This window comes from Chenopodium quinoa, unplaced genomic scaffold, assembly GCF_001683475.1.
Source record: "Chenopodium quinoa cultivar QQ74 unplaced genomic scaffold, ASM168347v1, whole genome shotgun sequence".
In the NCBI taxonomy this organism is placed as follows: Eukaryota; Viridiplantae; Streptophyta; class Magnoliopsida; order Caryophyllales; family Amaranthaceae; genus Chenopodium; species Chenopodium quinoa.
Window position 1 is genome coordinate 1,088,696 of NW_018744620.1, and position 19,816 is coordinate 1,108,511.

Below are 19,816 nucleotides of genomic sequence, written 5' to 3' on the forward strand. Positions count from 1 at the left end.
TTTAAAATGAAAAATGTTTGAAACAAAAACTAAAAGAAATGGCTTTTTAAAGTCGCAAGGTTCGAACACTGAATGACTTTGTATAATACACAATTTCAACAATTGCTAGACCATTGGACTAAGGGGGTATCAGCACATTCATTAGTTCTAAAAATTATTATTTAATATTAAATCTGGTGGTATTAAATGAAGTAGTTCTCTTTTTTTTTTTTTTTTTTAAATTTAAAAAATTGTTACTTAAGAAAATACTTAGTTAAGAGCACGGTGTAGAACTGAATTACTAAAACATAGTTATTAAAGATTATTTATAGTTACTTTTTTATTAAATATAAAATAAGTACACATCTAAAAGTATAACTTTGTTCCCTTCAAAAAAAAAAATTATAACTTTGTTATTTTGATATTTCAAAATAAATATGATTCTGAAAAATTGAGAAGTTATTAAGCCAAAAAAAAACAAAAAAATTTATGCACTGTCGCATGGTTCGAACTCAGGTAAACTATGAACATTACACACGTAACTTGTATACTAGACCATTGGACTAAGGGGTATCAGCACGTTGATTAGGTGAAAAGAATATTTATTAAAATGGATTAGTGTTTATTATAATTCCGGCGAAACTTTGGTGTCCATTACAATTCCGGCAAAATTTTGTGTGTCCAATTACAATTCCGGCAGCAGCATTAAACCAATTTTCAACTACAAATTCAACGAAAACTTTACAACATTAATCTGTATCAACCAAATTTGTATCAAAATAGTTTTAATCTTCAAAATGATTAACATAAAAATTAATCTAATTACTGATAAACCATCGACGAACGACTAGTCACCATGCCGAGCAAAAAATATTAAAGGCGAAGTCATCCGCAACAATCTTACCGACAAACTATCGCAGGATGCAATTAAGAATTCCAGAAACCTTAAATGTTCTTCATTTGTTATTGCTCTCTATGAGGACTGGAGAGAGAAAAAATATTAGAGAGAGAAAAAATTGAGGGGAAAAAAATCAGAGGCAATTTATTTTTGGATTATATACTAAATTAAATTATGTATTTGAAAGGTTAGGGTTAATTTGAAAGGAAAAATTCATGGGAATAATCCCACCTTTGGGCCATTCGTTTTTAATAATCCCACCTTTGAGTTATTTTTTAATAATCCGACCTTTACCCCCCATTCTTTTTTAATGGTCCTATAACAGGTTACATGACACGTGGCGGCCTGTCATTGGTAAAAAAAAAAGAAAAAAAAAATGGAGTAGTGAAAGCATGAAAGTCGCTCGAAGGCAGCTTTAATGGAGAATTCACAGGCTCCTTGAAATGGATGAGAGAGAAAATGGTTGAGGAGAGAGAAAGTCTGCTTGATTTTTGGGAAATAAATTGAATATGTGTGAAACAATTTGGGCCGCTCATCATGCGCGCATCCAGCTTAGATCTAACGGTCGTAGTTAGTTCCTAGTTCCTATTGTTATACACCACCACCGAAATCCCCAAAAAAAATCGAAAAAATCATACAGTAAAATAAATTTAACACAATTGAGCAAAAAACTGATAAATTTAAGCTGAAATAATCGAAATCAAACTAATAAAACTTAGCACAAAAAATCTAACACAACTGAACAAATTAAGGCGTAAAATCGAACAAAAAGTGAAAACTAAAGCCGAAAATCGAACCATAATTGAAGAAATTAAACCGAAAAAAATAAAATAAATTGAACATATACATTTAACAATCAAATAAATTGATGATGAAATTGATAAACTTAACAATTTGATGATAGAATTTCCATCAAAAACATGAAGAGAGAGAGAGAGAATTGCTTGAAATTTTAGAGAGAGAAGATGCATGAAGGAGAAACTGAGAAAGAAGCAAGGGAGCGTATATCTAATACACGAAATTAATCTACTCCGTCAGATTAGAATTAATGATCTAGATTGCTTGTTTTTAGTTTTCAACCTTAGACTAGTTTTCACATGATCCATTCCCTATATATATATATATATATATATATATATATATATATATATATATATATATATATATATATATATATAATAGTATTTTTTGGTTCCACACTTCAATTAATACCAAACTCATACACAATTACCTATAATACACTTTTCTTATATAATTTCTAAATTTTATTTGTCAAAATTCCACCAAAAAAAAACCCTCTTTAAGTAAATGGATTAGTGATTTAGGAGTATAATTTTTTTATTTTCTTAATTTTTTTTTGAGAAACCTTTAGGAGTATGTTTTATGACAAAATAGAAGGCAAATGTTAAATCTAGTGCCATACAAAAATGATAAATGAACATATAAATGTCCAAAAAAAATATCAGCCATCCGATTTCTGACCGTTAATCACGTGAGCCTCACATCACATATGATCTAATTCTCCCATCCCGCCGTCAAACTATTCAAAAAATAAAAAAAGAAAAAAAAACTCTAAAAAGCCATAAAGAAAAAAAAATAAATAAATAAAAGGTCCATGTCTCCCCAACGGCTACTCCAATTGACCTTGTATAACCCCCCAAAAATCCTTCATTCTTTTACTCCCACAAAATAAAATCTCATCATAATTCTTCCAATTTTCACAAACATTCAAATCTCTTGTCATTCAATGGAATCAATCACACCTCCTCAATATCACAAATCAGAGCCAATTCACAAAATCAAATCAGCTTCAAGATTAGCTTTAATGGCTAATAACCCAGATTATGGGAGTGATACAGATAATCAAATCCCCCATTTTTCAGTAGAATATGCTCCTTCTCCGTCACTGCCGAAGCATCAAAAGACGCCATCATCTACACCTTCAAAATCATCAATTAATAAGCCGAAAAACTTCCTTCCCCTTCATGAACACCTGCTTCTTTCTCCCTCCCCTGTGCGGAAGTCCCGAACCCGGCTTTCGGACCGACTCGAAACAGCGGATGATTCTACTGAACATAGGAGGCGCTGTAAGACAAGGACTAGCTCTAATGGGTTAACTGCTTGTTATTCGCCTCGAAATCTTAGGAGATCAAGAAGAAAGATGATTGACGCTGAGGAAAGAGATATTGTTGGTGTTGATGAAGTTGTGAAACCAAGAAGAAGAAGAGTTAGTGGAAAGTCTAAGAAAGAGAAGATTACTTCACTTCCTTCTCTTACTCCTTCAAGTAATTAATTTCCCCTTTTCTTTAATTTATGTGTTTTTACTCTTTTGTAATTTCTATAGTTATTAAATTTACAAATTGGGTTTTGTGAATTAGAAGGCAATGCTGGAGAAGAATGTGCATTGGATCATCTTGGACAGATAATATGGGAATTGATTATGTGGAGAGATGTTGCTAAATCAACCCTTTGGTTTGGTTTTGGGTGTCTTTGTATCTTATCTTCTTGCTTTACTAAAGGACTAAACATTAGGTAAGAAAATCATTATTTTTTTTAAATTGATTGTAGTTATATCTTCCTAATGGCTTAGAATTTTGTTGTTAATTGGGTATATACTATATGTCATCATTTGCTTCGCAATTTGAAGTATAAGGTACAGATTTAGAATGATTAAACTCGCTAAGCATTCAGCAAACTAACACACTATAATTGTGTTTTTTTAGCCTTTTCTCAGTAATCTCCCAACTTGGTCTTCTACTTTTGGCAGCATCATTCATTACAAATTCTTTGCATCAAAGGTAAAATTATGCAATTCAATTTAGAAAATTACACAAAAACTTACTAGTACTACGTTTACTTATCTAAAATGTTGTCATTTATGTAGGGAAAGCACGCCGAGAAATGTGGAAGTAAGCTTGAAAGAGGATGACATATTGAGAGCAATTAGAGTGCTGCTGCCAGCTCTTAACCTCGTAATTTCGAAAACAAGAGAGCTTTTCTCTGGAGAGCCATCAATGACCCTTAAAGTAAATTATAGTTACAAATACTTTTCAGTTTTTACTCAACTATCCAATTATTTGGAAATTTTCATTGCTTTCAGCTATTTCTTAAAGCATTCACATTTGCAATGATGATACAGGTAGCTTTGTTTCTCTTGGTTGGCTCGGCTTATGGTCACCTTTTAACACTTTGGAGACTTTGTGCACTTGGTACAAAACATTTAAAGTTGTATACTTTTCCTTGAATGCATTTTTATTAGATACCTTAGTTGAGTTTTTATCCTAAATTGCAGGATTTTTAACTAGCTTTACGGCCCCGAAGCTATACTTCTCATATGCTGCTCAGATAGATAGCAAAGGTACAACCAAAATAGTAAAATAAAAAAATAAAATAAAAAAACTGCCCTCTAATTAACAAGACAACTGTTGTTATTTAGGCAGTGACAGAATTTTACTTTATTTTTTATTCACTAGCTGAGCAATGCAAGTTAAGGGTACTTGAAGCATGGCGAGCGTGTTACCACAAGAAGATTGTAGCTGCATCAGCGGTTTCAGCCTTCTGGAGTCTGTCAAGTGTCAAAACCCGAATCATTGCAGGTGATGCCTCTTATCTTGTATTAGGCACAATATTCGTAACAAGAGTAAACTCACAAGTGCTATGTTGAGTAATCATTTGAGTTTGTTCCCTGTAAATGACCTTTATGCTCACTGGTCTTGAATAATCAGTAACATCTATGCAAAGAAGCGATGTCACATGTGCTGTCCTAAAGTAATGTTTGGAGTTTGTTCTCCAAAAGCAACCTGCACCCTATTGAAATCTTTTGCTTATTAATGGTCACTTGTTGGTTTCACATAATATAAACCACATAAATTAGGAGTAGAGCCAATTTTCCTTTCATTGCTTTACCCGGCAGAATGTTTAACTGAACAGATATTCCTGTCGAGGTCCTGTCAGATTTTGATAACGAGCTGAGACAGGTTACTAAGCTTTGTGGCATTGACTACATATTTGAACTTTGCGATTTTATCTGGAAAAAAGGTTTTGAAACAGGGAAATGCACTGAATTGAAAAGCTGTCAAGTGCGAGATAAGAGTCATAAAAATCAACCATGTGGCTAATGGAAATATAATCAATGCAAAAATTTTAGAATCGCCAGTTTTTAGCAAGGCTTGGGTTTTTGGAAATACTCTGTGATAGTATAGATTAGTAGTTCAGTCAAGGAGTATTCCATCTGAGTGCTTGTTCTGCTACCGTTGCCACTTATAATAGATAGGAGGAAGACAAAAATAAGGCGAAATATGAGGATGATTAAGTAGCAGGAGGTTCCTCAGATTTTTCCATGGCTGCGTGACCCAATCCTATTGCACTTGCCCCTATTCTGGTATCTGGCAACCACATTTTGGGCTGCCTAACAGTTTAAGAGATTGCTTCTCAAGTACAATCAGCATTCAGTTGGGTGGTGGTCACAGGGACCTCAAATTATGCTTGTGAACATTAGAACAATTCAATTCCTATAAGTTTCAAGATTTGATTTCTTAAAAATAAACTCATAGTGTAAATTTCAAGATTTGATTTCTTAAAAATAAACTCATAGTGTAAATTTCAAGATTTGATTTCTTAAAAATAAACTCATAGTGTAAATTTCAAGATTTGATTTCTTAAAACTTGATGGTATAGTGTAGCATATGCTGCTGTTTGTTATCTATCTCATTAACATGTGTTAACAATTATGGTTACATTGTTCAGCTGCTAGGGCATCTACTGAACTCAATCTGTTTTTTTTTTTTTTTTTTTTTATTTCTCTCTCTCTCTCTCTCTCTCTCTCGCAGCTTTCATTGCCTTAGTGATACTGCGATACTATAGGCAAGTCTCAGAAACCAAATTAGAAGAACCTTCACCAACAGAAGAGGAAGTGCAGCCAGGAAAACGAGCTGTAATAGATGAAGAAGAAAAGGAGCCAGAAAAGGCACTGGTTGTGGCTGATGGAAAATCTAACAAATAAGTGATACTTTCAGATACCGAGTAAGCTGGCATCCCAATTAATGTGAGAAAAGTGGGAAAAGTGACTGCTAAATCCTACGAGTTAGAAGTTTACAAGAAAAGTGGGAAAAGTGACTGCTAAATCCTACGAGTAAGCAGGCATCCCAATTAATGTGAGAAAATTGGAAGAACCTCTTCCACATTCATGTACAAATGTAACTTTCATATTATTATTTTTGCTTGTAATAAAGAGAATGTTGATCCAAATTTTTATAAATTCACTTCTTCAGTCAACTTTTCATCATAATGGTGAGTATATAGAAGGTTCATTAGATCTTGAACTTCAGGGTTTGACATTCTACCAGAAGCGAACTCTTGAACTTCCCCATTGGTTTCAATGGAACTACATCCCTTTTCTTTTAGAACTTGCTTCTCTTTCATCTCAACTCGCTGTTTGATGGCACTTTTAAACTGACCTGAGGCTGCATAGACATTAGACACAAGTATATATGCCGAACTATCATTAGGGTCAATCTCACGGATATGAATTCCAGCCCGTTCTGCCATCTCAATATTTCCATGCTTCCTACAAGAAGAGAGCAACGATCCCCATATGATAGCATCCGGTTCTATTGGCATCTCTCTTATTAGCTGTTCTGCTTCATTGAGAAAGCCTTCTTGACCTAACATTTCAACCATGCAGTTGTAATGCTTAATTGATGGCTTAAGTTTGTATTTTTCAGACATTAACAAGAAAAGTTCTCTGGCTTGTTTGACATCACCCTTGTTTATACAAGCTGTCAGAACTCCAAGGAAAGTGACATCATTAGGCTCTATGTTTAAGGAGGTAAGCTGTGAGAATAACTGGAGCGCTTCCTCTTCACACCCATTATTTGCTAAGCCTAAAATCATAGAATTCCAACTTGATAGCCCTTTGATGGTAGCCTTCTCAAAGACTCGACGTGCCTTGTTGATGGCACCACATTTGCAATACATGTCCACAATTGCAGTAGTCACAAGGACATTAAACTCAAACCTGTTCTTACTTATATATTGGTATATCCATTCTCCTTGTTCAAGGGATCCCAAATTTGCACAAGCGTTTAATAAGCTAACCATTGTGAATTTACTTGCCTTGATCCCCTCCTCTTGCATCCTCTCGAAAAGCTCCATAGCTTCCGTAAATTTATCATTCCTTACATACCCACTTATCATAATATTCCACGAGATGGCATTTCTCTTCGACCCCATCTTATAAAATAATCTCCTTGCTTCATCAATCTCCCTCTTCTTTGCTAGGCCCATGATCAGTGAGTTCCAAGCCACCACATCGAAATCCTCCTCCCTTTCAAAGAGCTTATAGGCTTCACTCAAACTTCCGGAGTTTGCATACATATGAATGATAGTATTCCTTATGAAAGGATCAAACTCAAGGCCTAATTTTATTATTCTTCCATGAAGCTGAGCTCCATAGTCAGTAAGTCCTAGTTGAGCATATGCTTTAAAGAGAGAAGGGTAGGTGAGGCTTTGAGGTTCAATTGTTGAGTTGTTTAACATGTCCACGAAGAGTAAAATCGCGTTATGAGGTACCGAGCTTTGGGAGAAACCCCGAATAATGGTATTCCACATAAAGAGGTTTGGATTATGGATACGGGAGAATATGGAATAAGCATAGTAAATGTCAGCTGCAGGGGATGTAGCAGTAAAAGCTAATACACGACTGATGGCTATTGGATGCTTAGATAAGCCGGTTTTTACGAGGTGGGCATGGATTTTCTTAAGGTCATGCATTGTGTTGCAGTGATGTTCAAGCATTGTGAGGTGATAATCATTGGACATGAACTTTGAAATGTTGTTTTGTGATGGAGTGAGCATGCAATGGCTCATTGTTCCCATGTTTTTTTGCTTATATTCTTATTTGTGTTGTGAAGGGTGTGTTTGATTTGTAGGAGAGAAAGAAACTACCTTGGGAGCGTTCTGAAGCGGCTGCAGCATCTGTTGTCACTTTTACCAACTGTATAAAGATTTGCTTCTTAAGCTGCTAGCTCGATCTTATGGTCTGGCTTTCGAACCGGAAGGGCTTAGATTGATTTGCAGGAATGTGTGGTCATCACAACAGCGGAGAGGATAGTACTGATAAATATTCTGTAAATTTTAATCCCTCCCAAAACCCACTGGATATTTGTTGAAGCGCAGCCACAACTTAACAACAAATATACGGAGTATACATGTTCTTTCTTTTCATTTTTTTTTCTTTTTCCAATTACGATTGGAGAAAACCTTCCGCATGTCAACCTAAGTCTGAATCAGTAATTTAAGGCATTGTTCACTTCACCTTATATTTGTTGAACTAAAACAATTTTTATTAAATTGAAATTATTTTTACTAAAATAAAATTATGTTTTACTGAGTTTAAATTATTTTTATTGATTTCTATTATATTTTTTGTTTATTGTTACTTATTTTTACTAAATTAGAATTACTTTCATTGAAGTGAACAAGACCTTTATCATTTAGGAGTGGAGAGAAGGGGAGGTGGGGGGAAGGAAATTAATAAGTTAATATCCTAATTATCTTTTTGATTTACTTATACAATTCTACACGAGTGCAAAACTAAAGTAAAACATTCTCTTCCGCTAACGAGAGGTAAGTTCTACTATGAACTGTGAAAAAGTGTGAACAACTCATAAGCTATTACTTACATAGTCGATTTCAACTTTGCATTTTCTTTCAAACAACATACATGTACCTACCGGGTTTGCGATGATTTTTTTTTTTTATTATTATTATCCAATCATTATCGAGGCTTTTGCTTATGTTCATTTTATAATGACTTAAGCCAGTAAAGGTGGGCACGGGCCGGGTTGGCCCGCGGGCGGCACGGGCACGGCACGGTGGCCCAGCCGTGGGCCGTGGGCCGTGGGCCGTGCCACGGACAGCGTTTTGATTTTTCTGGTACGGCCCAGCACGAGCCCGCTGGTAGCCTGTCGTGCAAACGGTCAAAAACAGCCATAAACGACTATTTTGCCAATTTTTCTGTTGGAGCAACGGCCATAAACGACTCTATTTCCCCTATTTCTTTCCCAAATTCCCTATAAATACCCAATTCCATTCACTTCCCAAATCACAAATTCACAATCTTCCTCTCTTAATCTCTTATATTCTCTAATAATTCTCTTAAATTCTCTAAATATTATTTCTTAATATCGGAAAAAATTAAAAGTTCGTAATCGTAATTAGTAGAAAGCGTTGAAGCACGGTGTAAGATCTAAACTAATCTTCAATTTATTATTGTTGTTACTATTATTATTACAATTATTGTTAGTAATTATTATTGTTGTTATTGTTATTGTTATATTTGTTGTTATTAATTATTATTATTGTTATTATTATTGTTAAAATTGTTGTTATTAATTATTATTGTTGTTATTTTTATTATTACAATTATTGTTATTAATTATTATTGTTGTTATTGTTAATGTTATAATTGTTGTTATTAATTATTATTATTGTTATTATTATTGTTAAAATTGTTGTTATTAATTATTATTATTATTATTATTAATTAGTTATTAATAAAATTATTATTGTTAATTATGGCATCAAACAACCCATCATCATCTAGGGGGAAGGGGAAACCCCGACTTATCCGTGGTAGTAGTTCTAGGGAATCACCTAATCCAACGAGCCCCCAAATTCCGAGTCCAGCCATTCCAACCAATGACCCCGGTAACGTCCCCCTAGGCTTTGAACAATTTAGGCACGATGGTACTTCCGGTTTTTAACCCTACAATATGCCCGGATTTCCACCACCAAACCAATTTCCACAATTCGGTCAATTCCCACCAAATTACTTTGACCCACAAAATTTTTATTCTAGCCAAGGTAGCCAACAAACCCTAAATGCCTCCGATTCTACTACTAACCCACAAAACCCCGATTCTACAAACACCCAATTTCCAAACACACATGAGGAATGGTTAACCGAGAGTGAGATGGTACTTGTCAAAAGTTGCAAAAGTGAGGTATGGCGTTATTTCCTCCTAAGTAGAGACCACCTAAGAGCAAAATGTAAAACATGTGGTCATTCATTCTCGGCAAAATCCACATCGGGGACGGGACACTTAACTAGACACATGAGAAGTTGTGCTAAACCAGCTAGTGATCCAACCCAGCCAAAAATTTCCCAATTCCATCCACACGGCTTTACCTACAACTATGAGAGGGATAGGGATGAACTAGGGAAAATGATAGTACACACCGAACAACCTTTTCTTTTCTCCGAAAGTGACCCATTTAACACTTACATTAACAAAGCATTACAACCCCAACATAAAAGAATCTCTAGGAAAACCGTTCATTCCACCGCCATGAAAAACTTCCTAGAGTACAAAATGCGGTTACAAGCCGAATTGAGTAACCTTAACTGTAGAGTGTCTTTGACTGCCGATTCTTGGGATAGTGGTTATAAATATCACTATTTATGTGTGACTTGCCATTGGGTAGATGGTCAATGGTTGTTACAAAAACGAAGAATCCATTTCAAAATGCTGGAATACCCCCACACCGGTATTAACATTGCTCACCATTAAATGGAAGCAATAAATGAATACAACCTTCGAGATAAAATGATGTCTATTACATTTGACAATGCAACCGTAATGACATATACTGCTAATTATGTCAAACAAAACTTGACCGATGTAATATTAGATGGTGATGCACTTCATACTAGATGTGTTTGTCATGTTCTTAAATTGTGTGTATAGGATGGACTTAGAGCAATGGGTCCATACTATAACAAAATTAGAGAAGCTATTATGTCTATTAATAGCTCAAACATGAGATACCAAGAATGGAAGAGTTTTCTAAGACAACAAAAGATAAGGGCAATAAAAATCAAAACCGATTGCCCAACTAGGTGGAATTCCACCTATGACATGTTAACCAACGTAATTGAGTACAAGAATCCGTTGAAAATTTCTTACAACCAAAAATTTCCAAACAATGCTCTATATGAGGATGATTGGGCTAAATGTGAACGATATATGCAATTTTTACAGTTATTATATAACATGACGTATTGTTTTTCTTCTGTTTATAATCCTTATGCTCAAAACTTTCTTTCAAATGCATGTTTACTCGCCCAACTTTTCGCTGATCATCGCAACCAAAGTGATTATGATCAGTATCTTCCAGCAATGGAAACAAAGTGGCGTAAATATTATAGTGAAATTCCTTTGATTTATATTTTTTCTTCCATATTAGATCCTAGGCAAAAGTATGAAAATACATTTATGTTAGTTGACATTTACTTTCAATGCATGCTTCTTGACGATGATGTAGATGCCTATAAGACTAATGTGAAGGATCAGTTTTTTGCTTTATATAGAGTCTATGAAGCCAAATATGGCACCGTTCCTCGCTCAGGGCCTTCCCAACCATCCAAAAACGTAAGTAAGAAGCCAAACATTTATTTTCACAAGCTACTAACTTGATTTCAAGGTTTTCAGGTGATTCATCAATAAGGAGAACGCAAAGCGATGTCTCGGAGTTGCAAATTTACCTGAGTTACGACTTCACCAAGGGCATGGACGACGATGAGATAAATAGCCTCAACCTCCTTGCATGGTAGAAACAACAAAGCACGAAGCATCCAACTTTGGCGACAATGGCACGAAACATTCTTGGTATCCAAGTCTCCTCCGTTGCCTCCGAACGAACTTTCAGCGCATCCGGGAGGGTTTTAGACGATAGAAGAACAAGTCTAAAACCCGAAACACTTAAAATGTGCGTGTGTTTCAAAGATTGGTTGGATGCGGAAAATCGGTCACAAGACCGTTCTTACGACGACAACGACAACGATGAAGGAACCTCCACTTCCGACCGTTCGGGTTCGGCTAGTTCCCAATCTATGCAACTAGCCGATGACCTTGAAGCCGAAGACGAAGACGAAGACGAAGACGCACAAGAAGAAGAAGAAGAAGAAGAATAGATAATTTTTGTATATTGTACGATTTTTATCATTATCAATATTATCAATTTATCATTTTACGATTTTTATCATTATCCAATTTTTGTTTAATATCCTTGTACGATTTTTGTCATTATTATCATTGTACAATTTTTTCAAGTAATAATAATATGAAGTATGCATTATTCACATCCAAAGTCCAATTTGCCTTTTTTTCGTTAAATTATAATTCGTAAATTAATATAACAAAAATAAAATTATAATAATTAATAATTAATAATACAAAAATAAATGTAATAAATTATAAACATTAAACTATAAAGTAATAGTATAAACTAAATATATAAATTTAAATATAAAAAAAACATAAATATTAAACTTAATTATTTTAGAAAAATAATAATATAAGATTATAAGTTATAAACTATTAATAAATAAATAAATTAAAAAAAAAGGGAGGAAGGCAGCAGGCCAGGGCAGCACGGCACGAGTCCAAATGGCACGTGGGCCGTGCCGTGCCGTGGGCTGGCCTGTGACTTTGGGCGGCACGGCACGGCACGTCTACTCAGGCACGGTGGCCCGCCAGGCACGGCCCGTTGGAGCACGCGGCCCGCCAGGCACGGCTCGGCACGGTGCCCACCTTTATAAGCCAGTTTTGTAAATACAACCCCTGTTCATTCGTGGTCTAATTTGTGTGTCATTTCCTAATCCCTGTTTATTCGTGGTTCGTTTGGTGTGTCACTTCCTAACGATACAACTTAAGAGAAACGGAGGTATGCAAACTGAACGAGTACATGCGAAATGAAATGCCTAGAGACGACCAAGAATGATTAATCGGTTGAAATTACCCTCATAAGTAAAGACACTTCTCGCCAGCATCTTGTCAGATCATGGACTAAATTTTCTCATTGATTATCTTGAAGCAGATGGAAACAATGGAGTCACCTATACGACCCCCCCACCCCCAAAACAAAAAAAAAAAAAAAACACTTGTCTAAGCATGAATATTAGTCGTTGGATGTATCAAATTGTAAGGCTATATTGATGTGAATCAAGAGCCTAATTCTTTTGAAGGGTCTAATGCACTTTTAGAAGGTCTAAACAACTCCATTATAGGCTGCCCAAACAAAGAAATAAATAAGGAAAGGTTCAATAGCTTAAATTGGAAAGAAAGAAGCATGATTTCCAAGAAAGAAGAAATGGAGCAGTTTACTTCCGACGAGGATATCGGCCACCACGCGCAGACTCCGACCCCACGCGCCGACTCCATAGCTCAAGCTTGGACCCACCTTGACGGTGGTTAGGCGCGTGCACCTCCTTGGTGGCACGTGCATCGAGTTTTGGCTCCGACTTGAAATGGAAGATTTTCCATACTTAGGTTTTTTTCTAGAGTTTTGGTTGCAAGGTTTTACCTTTCACTTGAAAGGGTTTTTCTTGGTTTAAGCACTTAGGATTCCTTCTAATTTATGTTATTTTAGCTTAATAAGTTTCCTTAGTTGATTGGGATTTGTTTTAGGAATTATAGACTAAGTTAAACTAGTCTTACTACTAGTTTCCTAATTTAAGTAGAACTAGTTTTCCTATTCTACTACCTCCGTTAATGATTATTTGCAACAATTGTACTTTTCACGGAGGTCAAGGCAAAACTTTTAAGGCATGATTATTGAAAAATAAGGGCACTTGGTTAAGTATTAATCCTATCTAAAAAATAAAAAAATAAAAAATAAAAAAAACAATTAAACAAAAGCATATCACCACTGAAACCCAATACCAGAACCACCACCAAAACCACTGACAACCACCAGAACCACCAAACCAATCGACACTGAACCCAAAACACCACCAAAACCAAACCACGAACCCAACAAACCACCCACGAACCCAGCAAACCCAAAACCCAGAATCACCATAACAACCGACACCCACAACTAACCACCACCAAAACCCAGGAACCACCAAAGCCACCGAAACCCACAACCCAAAACCACCACCAAAACCACCGGAATCCAACGACGAACCCAGAAAAACCACCAATGAACCCTTCAAACCCACCCACAAACCACCAAATCCTTCGAGTACCACCAAAACCAACCCTTCAAACCAACCCACAAACCACCAAATCCAACCACGAACCACCGACAAACCCTTCAAACCCACCCACAAACCACCAAATCCAACCACGAACCACCGAAACCTTTCAACTACCACCAAAACCAACCCCCACGAACCCAGCAAACCCAACCATGAACCCAGCAAACTCACCCACGATGCACCCTCACAAACCTGCTAACCCACCCACAAACCACCAATAAATTCAACCACAAATACAAGCAAACCACCGACAAACAACCAGATCTGGAACCTCCTTTAACAAAGGTTTGGAATTTGATGAGAGATGAAGAAAAGGAAATGAGAGATGAAGGAGGAGAGAGAAAGATTATTGGGGAGATCAATTGAGATTCATTTGATTATTAGGGTGGTAAGACATACATAATTAATTTAGATTAGAGTTATAATGATTTGTAATTATGTGTAGTATTATGTGTTAAAAAAATTTAAATGAGGGTATTTTTGTCATTTTAATAGAAAAAAGTTACTAAAATAGGAAAGAAATAAGTTTGTAGTTAGCACCCACTTTTAATATATGTTGCAAATAATTGTTAACGGAGGTAGTATTTAGGTCACATGGAGCTAAAGGCTAGGGGCTTGTCCTAGTTCTATTATTAGACTTAGAATTAGTTAGTTTTAGTCTATAAATAGGGGATTTTCGTGGCTTTGTAAGACACATAACAAATACACAAAAATTCATTGTTTAGCTTTTTGCTTAAACGTTTTTGTTACTTTTCAATTCAAGGAGTTAGTTGAAGATTAGAACATTAAACACCTAGTGTTTAAGAGTAGGCGAAGAGTTTAATCTCAAAATAATTAGCGTCCAGGAGTGGGTTAATTAATTTGGGGATTCAAATCATAAGTTTCAGGAGTGATCTTGTGAGGAGAAATATCGGTTCGTTTATATTCAATCTTAAAGAAATCCTTCAAGATTGGATTTTTATTTCAAGATTGTGGGTTTTCTAAAAACTTGACTAAACAAGGGGTTAGAATCCACATCATATATGGTTAACATCTTTAACACTATTGGCAACGAGAAAAAACATTAACGAGGTAAATTTAAACCACATAAAAAAAATTAAAAAAAAAAAAAAAAAAAAAAAAGGCATTATTTATGAATACAGAGGCAATGCTTCTTCAATGATGATTTTGTGAAACTCATGAAAGTTGCAAAGCAATAACAATAATAATTCACAAACCAAAAAAGATAGTAAGAAATCCACTTCAAGCTATCGACCTAACAACTTCTAATTTTCTTCAGCAATATTCACCAACTCATATTCCACGTTGGAGAGATTGTTAGCTTCCTTGACCTGGAAGCTAGCAGGATCAGTGACCTCAACACGACCCCATTTGTCAACTGCAAGCCGCATAGAACCCTTGAACATATCAATCTTTGCATTACGCAAGATTACTGTAGCATCAGGCTGCATGAGGTCAACTACAAGAGCAAAAGGTCGATCAGATCAAGTCTGATGGAGATACAACAGACGAAACAGAATCCAATTGCAAAAAACAAAAAAAAGAATTCTCATTGTTCTAAACAGAGAATGAGAAGATGCATTACATAGCATCCGATATGATAAGATAGTGGAGATCATAATCTAGCCAAAACTGTATTAGACACTTCATAGTAAGCTTAAAGATAACCATGAAAATCTAGTGGTTGAAAATGGACCCAAATTACAAAGATATGAGGTCACGACCATTATCAACCACTAGAATCTCACAGGCATCACTAAGATGACCATAGAAGTGTTTTTATTCTTTAACTCATACCCATTTGGGTCAATGCTGCTTCATACTATCAAATTATTACTTTATTAATTACCTAAAATATAACCTATTATGACCCTAAACACTTCATTACAGCAGCTAGCAATCATTTCAACAATTGTTATATCTATTATAAAACTAGTATATCAACACATCTCCTTATATCACCATGTTACTGTAGGGTGATCAAAGCTTCATTAATACTATCTTTAAGGAAAATTACAGGTTTCAATCTGAAGAATTAAACACTGACCACACATGTTTCTAGAGCTACGGTACATAGATGGGAAATAAATAGCATGAATTGGATTTGACTTGAGATAATTTGATTCAAATGATATTTGAACTTTGCTAGACCTACTTATCTCCTAGGTGCATCTGCCCTCTCTCGCAGCAAAGCCTACTGAGTTGTACAACAAGAATTATAAATAAAGGATGCAACCATAACCAAAATATGAATGACTTCTTAAGATGCAAATTCTATGACTAATACTAAAACAAAAGCCGTTGACATTATCATTGTTCACACGTCAGCTTTTTCATCAATTCATCATTTTCCATTTAAATAAATTTTTACTCTATTTTAATATTCATAATATACTAATGATTCTACACTTTTCCACACACATTTATTACAAAACTTTTAATTTCCAAATACTATCAATTGATTTTGCTTATTTGATTGATAGGAGTACTTCATTTATATATTCGGTATATTTTCGTTCCATAAACCTTCATCTATATCTAATTTGTCAAAAATTTGTGAAAACTGTGCATGGGAGACCAGGAGTACTAATCTAGTAAGATCTTGCACTCGTGTTGCCAGATCACTATATCCATCTAGAAAAAAGAAAATGATATGCTAATATCTCCTACAAATCAACCAATGACAAGCAAAAGACTGAAAAAAAGGTAGGGCTTATAGAATAACAAACACTTAGGGGTCATTTGGTTGGATCATTTGGAATGGGTTGGAATGGAGTTAAAATCCATTCCATCTAGTTTTTTGTTTGGTTGAGGTTTTTAGTAATGAAATCTCATACCCAAGGGGTTCTAACTCCTCCCATACCCATGAAATCTCATACCCACCCCTTCCCTAAGACTCACAATCCATTCTATTCATGAAGGATAGAATCCATTCCAACAATAACACCAAACAACTTTGGACTAGTATGGGTTTTAGAATCCATACTTCTCTAATATGAAATTCCATACCAATCCATTCGAACTTGTTGAATCAAACACCTCCTTATTAATTATGTTTTACTTGTAAATTGTTATTAACAAATTTGCCAATAATTGTTACCAATAAGTGATTTCTCGAATCTTTCATAGCTGGTAAAGATAACAAACCATTGCATACAAACAAAAATGGCAGCCCCAGATGCTAGAAACACCAGCAAAGACAAATTATTGACCCCTCTCAGGAATTGAATTACTTCACTTTAACCACCCCTTCACTTTCATCCCTTCAGTTTTCATTGTTCAACACCAATAAAGAAAAAGAAGAGAAAGGAAGGGAGGGGAAAAAGGAAGGAGATTTTACTTTTTAATGTTTGGTTGATGAAAGGAAATGAAAGGAAGAGAAAGGGAATATAAATTCTAACATTTATTTTTCTCTTTCTAGTCAAATTCCTTCAATTTTGGGAGTAAAAGAAAGCTAAAATTTTGTAAAGGGTCGTTCCTCCCACTGCCCTTCCTTTCTTTTGAAGTCTCATGCCATATATCAAACCAAATATGGGAATACTATTAAATCCTTTTCCTTTCTTTTCTTTTCCACCCAAATCCCTTCAACCAAAACAGTCCTAAAAAATTGATAAAGACCCAACCGGTACGAGGTAAGAAACCAAAATGTCAATAACTAGACAGCTTCAGACAGTAACCATAAATCAAGTTACAAATTTAACACAAATCAACCAATGACAAAAATTAAATGATACCCATGAAATACATATAGCTAAAAACCACAACACATTGACCTATTGTTAAACATCGAATCAAATACCGCCGCCAAAGCCCTTAATTTTGTTTGACACACAAAAGGAATCTATTGGGTCCAAATTGGCTAATTACAAGAACAGAGCATCAATTCAAAACCATAAAATCAACCAATAAAACTAATGTAATTCCCAATTTCATACCATTGAAGATTTCATAAACAAAACAACAAAATTAAATCAACAAATTAAATGCAAACTTAGAAATGAAAGGGAGAAAGAAATGTATACTTTGTTCGTTACGAGCGGTGAAGATGATAACGCCGGTTTCATCACCAACAACGCATTCAGCGATGCGAGTAGGACGAGGATTAAGAGAAGCAGAAGGAGCCGATCTTCCTTTGTTTAACACAGTTTTGGAGCTCACAACTTTGACAGTCAATGTATGGCCAGTAGTACCGGGCTTTAGCTGGTCAACTTTGATGAACACTGGCTTTCTCTTTGGAGTTGCAGTTGTAGGAGTTGTCGCCATTGATGGAATTCAAGAAATGAGATAGAAAGAGAAAGGGGAAATGAAAAAATATAAAAGCTTAAACCCTAACCCTAAAATAAATTGGAAAATAGTGAATACTGGAAAGTGTGAAGGTGAAATGAAACCCTAGTAAAGATGGAGGAGGTAGGGTTGGATGTGGGTAAGGTCGTGTTTACTCTTTAATTTTTGTTGAAATGAAATTATTTTGAAAAAAATTGTCCGAAATAATTTTACTTTTAGTGCGTCAATTAAAAATAAATTCACCTTTGGGTTATTTTTAAATAATCCGACCTTTATACTTAATCCACTTAAAATGGTTCCGAGTGACCTGTAACCGATTGAGTAAGTAATTATATTTATTAAATTTAATTTACACGTGTCACAACTTGATTTGTCCAAAATTAAAAAAACAATTAATAGATAAAGAAGAAAAGTAAAATCAAATAAAAGAAAAAGAAAAAAAAAAGGAAAATTGTAAACTAATAATCCCACCTTTAGGTGGTCTTCCACAAACAATCCCACCTTTCTAAAATCTAGAAACAATCCCACCTATTCCCCCTATCTTCCATTAACGATCCTTTTTACAGGTTACCCCTTAAACCGGTGAACCTATTCTATTTCCCTCCCTAAAGTCTTTCTTCTCCAACGGTTTTCCCCCAAAAAAAACATAAGTTTCGCCATTTTTATGAAACAAAGTAACAATTAAAAAAAAAATTAACTTTCAGAAACTTATCTTCATCGAAAGGACTGCAATTGTTCATTGATTGGAGGAAATTAAGGTCCTTAGCACAGCAATTCAAGGTGGGCTAATTAGAGGTAAATTTTCGACAAACCCTAGCTTTCTTAAATTTGCAAATTAAAGCAATTAAACGAAGATAGCTTCGATTAACATAGTGAAGAGTAATTTAAGTAGTTATTGAGACTGTTTGCGTATTGTAATGGGTCTTGCATGTTTGAAAATATATCATGGTGGGAAGTTTAAATTTGACAGTAATGGTTACTGGGTTTATTTGGGAGGGAAGTTCAGAACTTTTGATGTTGATGTTGATGAGTTGTGTTGGTTTTATATGAAGGAATTAGTTGCTAAATGTGGTAATTATTCTGGAAATTTCAAACTTTATTACTTAAATCCTGCACTTGACTTAAGGGGTGGGTTAAAGTCTGCATTTACTGATGATGAATTCAGAGAATTGGGTTGGGTAATGGTGGAGAACAGAACAGTAGACTTGTATGTAGTTGTTGATGATGTCCAGCCTGAATTTGTTAAACAATCCCAGACTGGATCCAATACCACAACCCAGCCCACTTCAGCCATTGTTGCCACAGAACATGAACCCAATAGGCCCAAAAAATTGATATCTAAGAGAGCTGGCATTTTGAGTCAGGCATCTAGTGCAGTTTCAGAGAAGCTGCATGTGTTGGAAAAGTCTAAAGGAAAAGCAGTAGAAGTGGTCCCCACTCTAACAACAAACAATTAACTTCAACCATTTCCTAGATCTAGTACCTCCATTTCATTACCAGAAAACCCTAAACAACAGCAACCCCAACTCAAACAGAAAACACATTAGAGCCTCATTCTGAATTCATTAGATGTGAAGTGTCAGGGGACTATGATTGGGAGGAAGACAGAC

The 19,816-nt window shown here is 35.2% G+C and overlaps 3 protein-coding genes across 4 annotated transcripts; 1 reads left to right on the top strand and 2 right to left on the bottom strand.

Annotated features, from left to right (window-relative positions):
* The first annotated feature begins 2,446 nt into the window (after positions 1-2,446).
* Positions 2,447-6,130, top strand: LOC110700150 (reticulon-like protein B17). Of its 2 annotated transcripts, none has more exons than XM_021877648.1 (8): positions 2,447-3,162; positions 3,259-3,409; positions 3,601-3,675; positions 3,762-3,903; positions 4,017-4,086; positions 4,170-4,235; positions 4,351-4,473; positions 5,707-6,130. In XM_021877648.1, exons 1-8 carry the CDS (start codon positions 2,625-2,627, stop codon positions 5,877-5,879), a joined length of 1,338 nt encoding a protein of 445 aa, XP_021733340.1. In that variant the 5' UTR covers positions 2,447-2,624; the 3' UTR covers positions 5,880-6,130. The 2 variants fall into 2 exon arrangements, with proteins under 2 accessions (XP_021733340.1, XP_021733339.1); XM_021877647.1 differs by having other exon boundaries at positions 3,256-3,409; positions 5,707-6,129.
* LOC110700149 (pentatricopeptide repeat-containing protein At2g42920, chloroplastic-like) lies at positions 6,106-8,208 on the bottom strand. Its single transcript, XM_021877646.1, has one exon. The coding sequence runs from the start codon at positions 7,751-7,753 to the stop codon at positions 6,128-6,130; it is 1,626 nt and encodes a 541-aa protein (XP_021733338.1). The 5' UTR covers positions 7,754-8,208; the 3' UTR covers positions 6,106-6,127.
* Positions 8,209-14,943: 6,735 nt separating this feature from the next.
* Positions 14,944-18,296, bottom strand: LOC110700151 (uncharacterized protein At4g28440-like). The gene is made up of 2 exons (XM_021877649.1): positions 17,945-18,296; positions 14,944-15,381 (listed from the first exon to the last, which is right to left on the bottom strand). The coding sequence occupies exons 1-2, from the start codon at positions 18,183-18,185 to the stop codon at positions 15,188-15,190; spliced, it is 435 nt and encodes a 144-aa protein (XP_021733341.1). The 5' UTR covers positions 18,186-18,296; the 3' UTR covers positions 14,944-15,187.
* Positions 18,297-19,816: the final 1,520 nt, after the last annotated feature.